Raw genomic sequence first — 12,817 nt, 5'->3', positions numbered from 1 at the left:
GCAGGCGGGCTCCCAAAGCAGCTGCCGCACGCAGCCGGGAGGGGCGCTCTCCAGGAATGGGGAGGGGGTCGAGGTCGGGGTCTTTTCCCCTGAGGAACCCAAACAGATGGCAAGGGTCCTTTCTGGTGAGGCAGGGTACCAGTAAGGTCCCAGTTCAATGGCTGGTCTCACTAGCAAAGGCTCACCCATGGCAGGAGAAGCAGTACAGGGCTGGGCTCTGGCGGCAGCAGTGAATTCTCCCCCAGTACACAGCAGCTCGACCGTCCTCCTCCGAAGCCAACAGCAAGAGAGGGCAAGGAGCTGAGCCCAGCCCCTCACCACTGAGCCAAAATCTCACGGTACCTTTTCCCTTCCAAAGAGAAAAGCTCCCAGGTAAAGAGAGTAGCCAGCTGCACCTTTCCCCTCAATCTTCGCAACTTCTTTTCTCTCTCGTAAGTACTGGTTGTTATTGTCTCTTGGGAACTTAAGGGAGAAAATTCCCTGAGAGAAAGAAAACAAAAGGAGCAATCCTAACCTCCAGCAACAACAAAAAAGCTTAAGTTTATATTGATGTCATCTCCTTGGAGACATCTGATCCCTGGCAAGCACACTGAGGATTTCTCCTCTTGAAGAAAAGTTCACGGAGTTTGTGCTCCTTCCAGTTATACCTCACACATTAAGCAGTATTTTGGTTCTCAGCTCCAATAATGATTTATTGCAATTTGTCTTAATTTGGTCTGTTATAATCTCAAAAGGCTCTGGAACTTCTGGATAAGGGTTACATGTTAACATTAGCAAAATACTTTGTGACTTCTGTTTTGTTGAAGTTGGGTGATGCTTGAATATTTCTGAAAATGATGCACGAGCAATGAGTTTATAGCCATTTCTTAATTTAAAAATCTGGTCTACAGTTAAACATGAAAAGAAATCTCTGCATGTCTCATGTTTAAGGAGATTTTCAGCCAGAGAATTCGATTACTGAGGAAACTAATGAGGACTGTGTAGGATATGCTGTCAGGTTTGAAGAAGAAGAAGAATGCCCACCTTCCCCCAAAAGAGTGGAAAACCAAGTACAGAAATTGTGGTTTCTTGTAAACTTCGTGCTTTCAGATGACCTTTAGAAAAGATCATTCACATTCAGAGTCACCTTTTAAACCTTACCAGAAATGTAATTTTTACCATTTCTGAAGACTCTGAGGGACAGAGTCTTTTTAGACTGTAATATAGAGGATGAAATGTCTTTAGTATCAAATGTTCATAAATGAGTTTGATTTGCTGTTTGGCTCTGCAGCATGAGGAGAGCAACCAGTTTATTTCTGGGTGTGTGTGTCCTCTCCAGGTATTGCAAATGACATGGGTGGGATCACCTTGATCCCCATTTCCATTAATTTAGGCCAGCCATGTAAAGTGGATGCCCAGGCTCCCTGCCACCCTCCTGGGAACCAAGCACAAGAAGTGCAGCTGCCAGCAGCCAGCAAACCGAAGAGAACAGGCTCCTTGGCACTGTTCTACAGGAAGGTGAGTGTCCTTACTCAGAAGTGGTGCTGTACTTCTGCCTTCCCTGTCCAGCTCCCATTACCTTTCAGTCTTCATGTGCCTTTCCCTTGGCCCATGTAGTTCTTATATACCTTGAAGAAGAAGGGAAAAGATGTTGAGTGTTGCAGAGAGTCCAGTTTTCCTCTTTCCACCCATGAGATTTTTTTTTTCTTTTTAATTAGGAGCTTCTGTAAATAAATATCAAAGGCATACTGCTAGATTTTACTTCTCTTGGCTGTTTTCATGTCCCTGTATTTGCAAGGGTTAGACATACCTCACATGAGATGATTCTCCTGTGTCTTGCTCATTCAAAGCTGCACTGCTGTGGATCTGGCATCTGGAGATTCTCTTTTGCCACTTCTAAGTCTGCCCAGCAGTGCTGGTCTTGCTGGGCTGGGGGCTCAGAAAGCAGTGATGAATAACACAGTAGCTAAAGGTTTCTAGAAAGAATGAGTTTGAAGTATTGCAGGATTTAAAGGTTAAATTAAGAACTGGGTGTGCTTCAGAGAAGCTTCAGATGGCTCCTAGTTGCTTTTGTTTTCAGTGTGAATTGTGTGAGGGGTCTTTGGAGGAGGCAGGATAACTTGGTCTGGATGGCTGCAAAGAATAGATCCCTAAACTAATCTCTCTCAAAAATATTAGATTTTTTTTGCTGTTATTTTCTTACTAGAGAAGTCATTTCCAGAGGTTTTCCCCTTTGAGGGTATCTGTATTACAATACAACTTAAGAAATTCTACAATGAACAATCTTTAAGGTACATCTAAATACAAAAAATAATTTCTGGAAACACTTGTAAGCCACCTCCTTTGTCTGAGCTACTGGTTCTTTAGTTTTGCCAGTACAGGCTGTTTCTCTGAGAAAGGATTAAGAACTGATTAGCCACCTGCCAGTAGAGAGCGTTGCATTTTAGAAGTTTTACTCTCAGCTGGGGAGTACTTCAGGTCTTTGACTAACCATGTCATAGGTAACATATTCCTCTTAGTTATGAGGTAGAACTAAAACCTTGACTTTACGTTTTTAAATTTCGACCTTCCATTTACAGTGATCATCAGACTCACAATTACAGTTTTTCCCTACTCTCTTTTCTTGCTTCTGTTGAGTAGAGAAAGTGAAAATGACACTACCCCTTCCTGCTTTCCAGCATAAAGAAAGTGCCTAAATAGTGAGGGATATGGTTGATGCCATGAAGATTTTTGCCTTTTTCTTTTATACCCCTGTTATACCTTTTTACAGCTTCTGTATTCCTAGTGCTTTTTGCCTACATTTTTAGACTTGTTTGTTAAGCTAAGAGACTCAACATTTTAGAAGCTTCGTAGCCAGGGATCAGTGTGCCCCAGACCCCGAGGTCCTCTCCAGAACATATTCTGTAAACCAAGATAGAGCCATCCAGGGGAAGGTTCCTTGGGGAGGGGGAGCTCACTTGAACCTCTCATTGGGGAATCTTTGATAGATATGCTAATTAGTAAAACCTATAATGTTATACCCAATGTTGGGGGGACACACACACACACGGAAACACATGGGAGGAGAGAGACACAGGGAAAGACTCGGTGGGGTACATCTCGATGCATATGACCTGGACGTGTACACCTAAGGATCCTTAAGAATAAATACCAAGGTAAAATCCCTTTTCCCCTTCTAACCGTGTATGCCTCTTGATTTTAAGACCAGGAAAAAGGCATCATGGTATAGAAGCTATAGGCATAATGTTTTTAGGTGGATTTTCTGTAAGGATTAGAGATTCAACAACTGAAGAGTGGACAACTTAGTCCTTGAATCCCAGAATTCCAGAATGGTTTTGGTTGGAAGGGACCTAAAAGATCAAATCATTCCCCCCCCCGTCATGGGTAGGGACACCTTCCATTAGACCAAGCCCCATCCAGTTTAGCCTTGGACACTTGCAGGGATGAGGCAGCCACAGCTTCTCTGGGCACCCTGTGCCAGGGCCTTACTGCCCTCACAGGGAAGGATTCCCTCCCAATGTCCCATCTAACCCTGCCCTCTGGCAGTGGGAAGCCATTGGCACTCCAAGTCCTTGTTCCAAGTCCCTCTCCAGCTCTTCTAGAGCCCCTTTAGGTGGTGGAAGAGGCTCTGAGGCCTCTCTGGAGCCTTCTCTTCTCCAGGCTGAACAACCTCCACCCTCCCAGACCTCTCTCGTGGGAGAGGTGTTCCTTCCCTCTAATTATCTTTGTGACCCTTAGAGAACAGCTCTGCTTTGAGGTCTTTTATTTCTGCAGGCCTGGATAAGCTTGTTTGGCTTCGCTCTTTCCTGTGTGTCCTTTCCTTCCAGGTGTATCATCTGGCAAGTGTGCGCTTGCGCGATCTGTGCTTAAAGCTGGATGTTTCCAATGACTTGCGCAGGAAGATATGGACGTGCTTTGAGTTCACGTTGGTTCATTGTGCTGATCTTATGAAAGACAGACATTTGGACCAGCTCCTCCTCTGTGCTTTTTATATCATGGCGAAGGTAACACACAGTTTTAAGAAATTAATGGAATTTTATGTTCAGTTGAAAGCATCAGGTGTGTTGAGCATTTACAGTTTGACTGATTCATTCATGTTATATTACTGGAGGGAAGGGGAAGCTCCTTCGAAGAAGTGGATGAAGTCCCAGGATGGCTTTTCCCTTGTTTTGCGTATCTTAGCTCACTGGCTTGTTGATGGAAATTATTGACAGTTTTTCTTCTCTTCTCAAGTGCATTCACAGTGAGCACTGGTTGACACAGGCAAAGCACTGTGTGGTCTTATTGCCCTGTATTTGTTTTCTGTCCCATTTGTCATCTTGACAATCTGTATAACCTGAACTAAAAACTCCATTACAGTTAAGGAATTAGGCAGGTGCAGAAATTTGCAGGAGCAACTGTATTTAGGAAGGTTTCTATTCCCCAAAAATTCTCTTAGCTTTTGATGATTCAGGCTGAGGAATTGAGGTGGTTGCCTGTTACTTGTACTTCATTTCTTATTCCATTTGCCAGCTTTAATTTAAGGTGGTGTGAAATTGGACTATGAAACTGGACTATTGGTTTGACTCAAATTTGAGCTGATGATTACAGTGTCCATCAAGCCTAATTCAGACACAAAAGTTTTGAGGGTGAAATTATTCCATTGAGGCTGGATTACCTTTTCTTGAGGGCAGACAAATGAAGAGGAGCACTATGTGTGGAGGGACACTGATGTTTAAATTGTGACTACCTGTCCTCTTAACTGCAGCATGGGTTAGGCTCACCTGATGTCAATGCTGATAGCAAAGCACTGAATAGTCAGTGCTCTGTATTTTATCGTGTAATTTGTCATTTGTTTTGAGGTTTTTTATAACACAGGCTTTTGAATGCTGTCTCCAGTGCAGTGTGAGACCTGACAGCTTAGCCAGAGACACTGATACATTGTCACCTGGCTCCTACTACAAAATCTGTTGTTTGTCTGCTCTTAAAATTACAAATGTATGGCTGAAAACGAAGCGCTTTAACAAATGAGCTATTTTGAAATAAAAAAGCAAGGTGAAATTGCATGTGTGTACATACCTGCCTAATGTCTGATTCAGGATTTCCCCACTTTCTGTTTAGAAAAGTTAAGGGATCCAGTTTCCAAATTCACAAAAGGCATTTTTGACTTTATAATATTTCCTTTCTTTAATTTTAAGTGTCACTGGAAGAAGGGTCTGGAAAGCATCATAAGCAATAAAAAGCTTTAGTAGCTAAGAAGCAAGGAATTCCTGAACAAGAAAAATCCTTGGTGTTTTCATACTCTTCATCACCAGAGATAAATTTTAAAATCATGTATCCATAGTAATATTAATCAAAAAGCTGCATACTGGACCTGAGCAGCCCGGCCTTCATGCTTGCGCTTGGTCTTCAACAGCCTTTTCTTTCCCAGGTAACCAAAGAGGAAAGAACTTTTCAGGACATAATGAAAAGTTACAGAAATCAGCCACAAGCAAACAGCCATGTAAGTCAAGAGCATTGCATTTACTTTCTGTAAAGCTCATGGGTGGCTTTTGAAGTGTTTGTGCTCATAAGAGGAAAGTCAAATCCTCTGCAGTGTAATCCTCGTTCCTGTTCAGTTTGATTTCATCTAGTCTCCTGACTTCCTTGCTTTCCTTGATAAGAGTGTTTTTCCCTGATGTCTTGTAGGTTTATAGGAGTGTCTTGTTGAGAAATACTTCTGGTGATGTCCCATTGGACAAAAATGGAAACCCAGATATGGAGATGACAGAAGGTGAGTACAGCAAAGGAATCTGCTCTTTTCAGTAACATGCTTGGGGGCTTTTAAAGAACTGAACTGTCAAGTATTAAGAAATGGAGCAAGTTTTACAGTTTTAAGTATATTAAACAAAAATAAATGTATTGTTGAAAAAGAAACCATCTTGTCAGTAGCTCTCCTGTGTATTAGATATGGAAAATACACTTCCTAGTTGGAAAGAATGTTTAATTTCATTTACTTAAATTTGGTTGCTCAGGGTTGAAGTATTTTCTTAGTATGTCAGTGATACTGTAGTTCTTCTTGGACAGCAACACTGATAACAAAGAAGAATGAAGATAAACAGTACCTGGAATATTATGGTGGGTTTTTTTTAATATCACCTATTCTGAAGACTTAGGGAGAACTTGTTTCAGAAAATAAAAATGGTAACTCTCCAGGCCACCATTTTCTTACATTCAGGTTTCTTTTAAATAGGTAATGTTTTCTTTGCTCTGGGTTAGAGAAGAAAGGGGATGAGAGTAGTATTTGAGAAAAACATGAGAATTGTGCTATGGCTGTTTTGAATGACATGTCAGGAAAGTGAGAGATCACGAGCCCATGTATGAAACCATGAGCAGAGGAGATCACACATGAGCCCATGAGCAGAGGAGATCACACATGAGCCCATGAGCAGATCTGCAGCCAGGACACACGTGGAATTTAGTTTGTTCTTTCTGGTAAATTCCCAGTGGGTGGGATTCATCTGCCTTAATGAGTATTAGAGCCATTTTAAAGGCCTGTTGAGGATTCTACCAGGGTCCAGGAAAGTGCTGATCTCATCTGAATTCTGTCTTAACACCTCTACGGTTACTGGATGTCTTGGAATATCTGAAGTGACACTGGGCTCTGGTATTTTGTCAGACAAATGTACTTGGTTACAAAGTTCTTCAGTGGCTTTTCCTACCAGACTTTCTTCAGTTTATGGACTCTTGTCTTCTTAATTAACTCCTGCTCTTTTGACACCAGTTCACAGGAGCTGTGCTTGTGTTGTGAGAGAAGGAAGGCAAACGGACAAAAGAGTCACTTATGGGTGTCAGCTGGAGCTTTTGATGTTTGTCTCAGTGCACTGATGGCCAGAGACTTTATTGTGTGCTGCTCTGTTTTACTTGGCAGACAGCAAGTCTGGAGGAGACATAGAAGGCTGTATTCAGTAGCACTTCAGCTTAATTAGGGGAGAGCAAACATTAACAGAAATACACTTGCTGTGTGGCTGCAGCTTTTCCCACTTAACAGAATATTCCTGAACAAATGGTGTCATGACTTCCTTGGTGCAGATCTGAGTTGAGCACCAAATTGTTCTTTGCTAGCTGATCACTAGAGACTTTCACAGAAGCCAAAAGCTGGGAGCTGTCATACTGCTTAAAACTTAGTATTAAGAGCAAGTAATGGCTTTATACCACTTCCCAAAATAAGCATGGAAAAAGGGGTCAGCTGTGCTACAGTTTCTTGCTACAGCTATTTCTGAATTTGGAATAAAGGTTGATACTGGCCTTTTTAGCCATAACCCACAAGCCTGCTCAGAGCGATTGGTAGCTCCTGCTGATGTTCATAACCACCTGCAGCACACTCTGGTCCTGGCTCAAGCACATTTCTTGAATTCCTCTCATTGACTGGTCAATTTATGGACAAGTTCTTGCCAGCTGGACATCGTAAGTTCAACTCTGAAGTGCCCGGTTTGCCAATGCTGTAGTTTTGAAATCTGAAGCTCTCTTATTGTTAGACTCATCTGTGAAAGCTGGCAGCTCCTCGGGACGATCCGCAGCAGAGAACTCGAGTGGGTCAGAAACAGAGGAGAGAGGAGATCTTATTAAATTCTATAACGCAGTCTACGTAGGAAGAGTAAAGTCATTTGCACTGAAGTATGATATCACAAACCAGGATCATGTGGTAAGTATTTTGGAATTAATAACTCGCAGAGTCATCTTTCATGGCAGTTAAACGTATGTCAATAACTTTGTCTTGTCACCTGGTGTGGGTCATGTCAGATAGCTGCAGGTAAGGGTATGAACACTTGCTTTAACAGCCTTTCAAGAGGACAAATGCAGATGCTGCTCAGTTTGCAAACCCAGTTCCAGCTTCTTTACATTGATGCAACACCTATTTGCTCAAATGCCTGTGGACTATGTGTGTAAGGCATCTGGAAAATCATTTCTGTTGTTTGATCGATACTTGATCTGTTGTTTCACTGTAACAAGACAAAATATTCTAAAGAAGATCTGGAAGGGTATTAATCTTTCCTTCTGTGAAGTTCCTGCTCTCAGGCGTGTTCGATTGAGCTGCTGTTGCAGGTGTGTCCTCTCTTGCAGATGGAAGCGCCGCCGCTGTCGCCGTTTCCCAGCATCCGGCAGCAGCCGGTGTCTCCCTGGCTCATCTCCCAGCAGCACTCCGTGTACGTGTCACCTCACAAGAACGGCGCCTGCCTCACGCCTCGAACTGCTCTGCTCTACAAATTCAATGGCAGCCCTTCCAAGGTAGACAGAAAAACAAGGCTGAAAGCAGTCAGTTTGAGAAAGGGTAATTAGTCTTTTAATTAGGATGTGGTCTACTGCAGTTCTGATGTGTTACAATGAATAGTCTCTCACTTTGGGGTGAAAGGTAGAATTCTGTATGTAGACTCCATCACTCAGAGGTGCAGGATAACCTGTTGTTCTCTGATATTTCAGACACAGAGCAAGTTTGAAATAGAGTAACTCTATTTTTGTATTGATCGCAGAGTTTGAAGGACATCAACAATATGATAAAACAAGGTGAACACAGGAGTAAGAAGCGAGCAATAACAATTGACAGTGACACTGAATCGCCCACGAAGCGACTCTGCCAGGAAAACGAAGATGTTCTACTAAAACGTCTGCAGGATGTTGTCAGTGAAAGAGCAAATCACTAAAAAACGTCTGTTTTCTGTGAGATCTCTAAGTTACGGAGATGGATACAGCTGTTGTGCTATTTATTTCTTGGTTTTGTATATAGACAACTGCCAAGTTCCTTTAACACTGAACTTTCACCTCACTTCCACAGGATACAAAAAGTTAGAGTTATGCAGGAAATGCCAGTGATCTTCATTCCCAAAGGCCACACTGAGCAGTTTTAGCAAAAGAGTGTTCTGTGAAAGCCATATTGGATGTTCTCAAGCCTCACTTGGAGCATCGTGAGTTCTGAGTGTAACTCAGCTTCTAATACTGGTTTTATGGTTGGAGTAAGAGCAATAAAGAAATGAATGAAATGAGTAAAGTTTCCTCAAACTTTTGGTATTTGGAGAAGAAACTTTCAAAGTGCCTTATTTGAAAAGAATATGGAATTTTATGCATTATTTTACTGTGGATTAACTGGAGGGAGAAGAAATTAATTATTTTGCTTCAGGAAGAGCTGAGCAGTTTTGAACTGTCAGAACTTCTGTTAAAGTGTAGATTGTGATATGGATCTGGCAGCTTTTGCAGTAACAAAGGCAATAATCTAAAAATACAAATAGTGGTGACTTAGGTTGGACTCTGGTAAAGCACTGAGATGCAGTTCTGTGAGCCTGAATTCCCTTTCTCTTGAGCCAGTGGGTGTTCCATGTTGGAAGCCACAGAGCAGCCTGCCCTAGATGCTGTTCATATGCATGGCAGCTCACTCATGAGGAAATACAGCTGAAATCAGCAGCTGGGGCCTGGCCATCTCAAAGCTGTTCAAATGCACAAATTCATTAAACAAATTGTATCTCTGTTTTATATTTTCGTGAAGACCTTTGGCCTCTTGTGTAGTATCTACACTGAATGTAAGCCCATCACATAAGGAGATGTGTATGTATGAGGGTTTATAGCTGTTGAAGGCTTGGATTCACTGGAAAAGTATAAATTCCAGCATCCAGTTCTTGTGACTGAGTTTTTAACGCTGAGGATTTGGTAGGGTCTATTTTACCAAAATGGAGAAAAGTCAAGGTTTACTCATTACTGTACAGTAGTTTGATCATATTTTGTAATTGTATTTAAGGTTAGAGCAATAGAGAAACTTCTCAGCACTGTAATTTTTGGTTTCTGTGTAACTGAACAGAAAAAAAACCAGCAACAATTACATAGGACTTGTTTGAGGGGCTCTGTTCCCTCCATTGGCTGGGTGGGTTAGTACATGCTGTGAGATCCATGTCTCCAGGGGAGAACACTGTCATGATTTTGGGCAGCCTCAGCTAATGAATCTAGCCAGCAGTGGGAAAGGAGAAATGATTACTAAGTGTAGGTGTGCAGGGACACTACTCAGCAAGGAGTAGAAAGTTTACAGACTTGTTTTTGTTTCATTAACTACTTGAATATTTGATTTTTTTAAGAACTTTTTTACTTTCAAAAAATGGTGCTTGCCTATGGAGAGCTGCAGTATGAGGAAATGGCCATGCATGGGAGGAGGTTTAATGTAGATTCTTAATTTCCTTTAATTTTATTCAAGTTTTAATATCTGTCTTCAGATTTTGAGATAAAAAGTGAAGGATTGCAGTGTTTCTGGATAGGAAATGTATGGTCAGGCACGATGGCATCAGTCTTTCCATAGAATTGTATGATGAGAGTTGAATTGACATGGTTTTAATTCAATATCACATGCAGATCTCCTGGCATCTCTGCTCCTCACACTGTTACTGCCTCTCTGATGGTAGACAACTGATGGAGCCAAAATCCTGATTAACTGTTGTTAGGTGTAGTGTTTCTTCATTAGCAAAATGAATATACTACAACTGGATGCAGTTCAGAATTTTTCACCTTTTTAGGTGATCTAAAACCTATTTTGGGCTTCTTGAACAGCTACAACAACTTACATGGAAATTTTGTAACGGTTTCAAAGTGCCTTCACATGTAAATCTGTATTTTATAATAAACAACTGAAAAGTATTTTAACCTGTGTTGCTGTATCTCCTGTTGTTTTGCTGTGCTAATTTATTAAACAATGCCTTCTATCTGCATTTTCTGTAATGTCAAAGACCATCATTTTTATGCTCCCTCAGATTTCTTTGGGATTTTTTTTCTGTTTAAATTCATGATATTTCATGTGTTTTGTCTGAAGTTTCCTCCAGAGGTTTCTTTACTGATTGTACTTCAGTATGGTGTGGATTCTGGGAGAAGGTGAGTAATGTATTACATGAAGTCACCAAAAAAACACCGAAAGGGAGAGAACCCTGCAGTGACAGGTGATGTGCCCCCAGAGGCAGGCGTGACTCCAGCAGAGCTGAGCTATGGGCTCCTAGTTAACCTCTGAGCACTGCAGGCATAAACTCCAGGTGCTGGTCCTTCCTCCCAGATGTGTTTCAGAACCAGCCTGGGACAGGTTCAGATCTGTACCAGCTGGTGTCATGCTGGTTTTGTCGCTCCATGTAAGCATAAAACTGGCATGAACTCAGCTTTTTAAATAACTCTTGTTCATCTGCTCTATGAGGAAAAAAGGCCAATTTGTGCAGATTCTGCTGTAATGCCTTTGTTGCCAGAGCTTTTAAAAGACTAATCTGTAGTTTGTAGAATCACAGAATCATGGAATATCCTAAGTTGGGAGGGACCCACAAGAATCATCGAAGTCCAACTCCTTGCCCTGCACAGGACACCCCAACAGTAATAGCATCATAGAACGGCTTGGTTTGGAGAGGACCTTTAAGATCATCCAGTGCCCCCCCCTGTGCCTGGGAGTGTTGTCCAAGTGCTCATGGAGCTCTGGCAGCCTTGGGGTCATACCCATTCTCTGAGGACCCTGTTCAGTGCCCAGCCACCCTCTGGGGGGAAGAACCTTTCCCTGATACCCAGCCTGACCCTCCCTTGGCCCAGCTCTGTTCCCTCAGGTCCTGTCCTTGGTCACAGGGAGCAGAGGTCGGAGCTGCCCCTCAAGAGGAAGCTGCAGACCTGGTGAGGTCTGACCTCAGTCTCCTCCAGGCTGAACAAACCAAGGGACCTCCTATGGCCCCTCTGTGCCCTTCACCATCTTTGTAGCCCTCCTCCACATGTGCTCTTTTAATAGCTTTATATCCACACCTGGCAGCACCCCAAACTGTCCCCAGGACTTGCGGTGAGGCCACCCCAGTGCAGAGCAGAGCAGGACAGTCACCCCCTCGCTCTGCCGGCAATGCTGGGCCTGATGTCCCCCAGGACAGGGCTGGCCCTTGGGGCTGCCAGGGCACTGCTGGCTCCTGTTCCACTTGCCCTCAGCCCAAACTCTCAGGTCCCTTTTCATGGTGCTGCTCTCCAGCCTCTTGTTCCCCAGTCTGTCTGGACATCCAGGGTTGTCCAGTCCCAGGTATAGAAGCTGGCACTATTCTTTGTTAAACCTCACGTGGTCAGTGATTGCCCATCTCTCTGTGTTCCTCCCTGATGTACTTAGGCCTGAGCAGCAGGCCTCAGCCAGAGCTGACTTACAAGATGAATTCTGGACCAACACCATCAGTATTATTTAGCTAAAAATAGATGACTGAGATGCTTATGCTAGCTCTGTATAACCTTGTGTAGTTATCTGCAAGAAATGTATCATTTTAAGAAATTTTCCCAACTGACATGAATAGAGGCTTGTTTGTAGAATATTTTAGGATAAACCCTTCCAGCTGAGGCCTGGGCTCTGGCCAAGCCCTGGCCCCTGCTGGTCAGGACGTGTGCCATCAGTTCCAGCTGTTTCCGCGCTAAAAATGTAATCAGGTCACTTGGACTTGCTGATTTGGGCCTATAAAAGCTGGACCCACTTTCAGGGTGAATTTGGAGACCTCACCTGTGGGTGGACACATCGTGTAGGATTTCCCCAATTGCCAGGAAGGGTTCTCCAGGTCCTTGCTGCAAACGGGGCTCCCCAGTGACTGTGGATCTGGATGATGGTATTCGGGCAATTGGTGATGTATCTTTCTCAATCATTATCCTGTCTCTCATATAGCAATTATTAGGTGCATTACCTTGCTTACTTTTGCTTGTTGCTAAAGCCAAGCATGTAGTTTTATTGAATGTATTATTTTACTTTTGTGTTACCTTAATATTCATAGTAAAATAAGACCATTCTTTCCACTGGTGTCTGTGTCCTTTAAATCGCCCCTGCCAATTGGCAGAACACTCCCATGCCACAGACCTTGCTCACTCT

At 42.9% G+C, this 12,817-nt stretch overlaps 1 protein-coding gene across 3 annotated transcripts in view; it reads left to right on the top strand.

Annotated features, from left to right (window-relative positions):
* Nucleotides 1-10,679, top strand: part of RBL1 (RB transcriptional corepressor like 1) — a 26,445-nt gene extending 15,766 nt beyond the window's left edge. The window contains exons 14-20 of one of the 3 annotated variants that reach the window (XM_017746958.1): nucleotides 1,373-1,497; nucleotides 3,807-3,983; nucleotides 5,390-5,461; nucleotides 5,647-5,731; nucleotides 7,476-7,642; nucleotides 8,062-8,226; nucleotides 8,469-10,679. In XM_017746958.1, coding sequence (XP_017602447.1) covers nucleotides 1,373-1,497; nucleotides 3,807-3,983; nucleotides 5,390-5,461; nucleotides 5,647-5,731; nucleotides 7,476-7,642; nucleotides 8,062-8,226; nucleotides 8,469-8,639 — 962 coding nt within the window. In that variant the 3' untranslated portion in view covers nucleotides 8,640-10,679. Of the gene's footprint in view, nucleotides 1-1,318; nucleotides 1,498-3,806; nucleotides 3,984-5,389; nucleotides 5,462-5,646; nucleotides 5,732-7,475; nucleotides 8,227-8,468 lie in introns of those variants that run through there. The other 2 variants (XM_017746960.1, XM_017746959.1) reach the window with 2 other exon arrangements.
* Nucleotides 10,680-12,817: the final 2,138 nt, after the last annotated feature.

The sequence above is a fragment of the Corvus brachyrhynchos genome, unplaced genomic scaffold (assembly GCF_000691975.1).
Source record: "Corvus brachyrhynchos isolate BGI_N302 unplaced genomic scaffold, ASM69197v1 scaffold661, whole genome shotgun sequence".
Taxonomy (NCBI): Eukaryota; Metazoa; Chordata; class Aves; order Passeriformes; family Corvidae; genus Corvus; species Corvus brachyrhynchos.
This window is presented reverse-complemented; position numbering and strand designations above follow the sequence as displayed.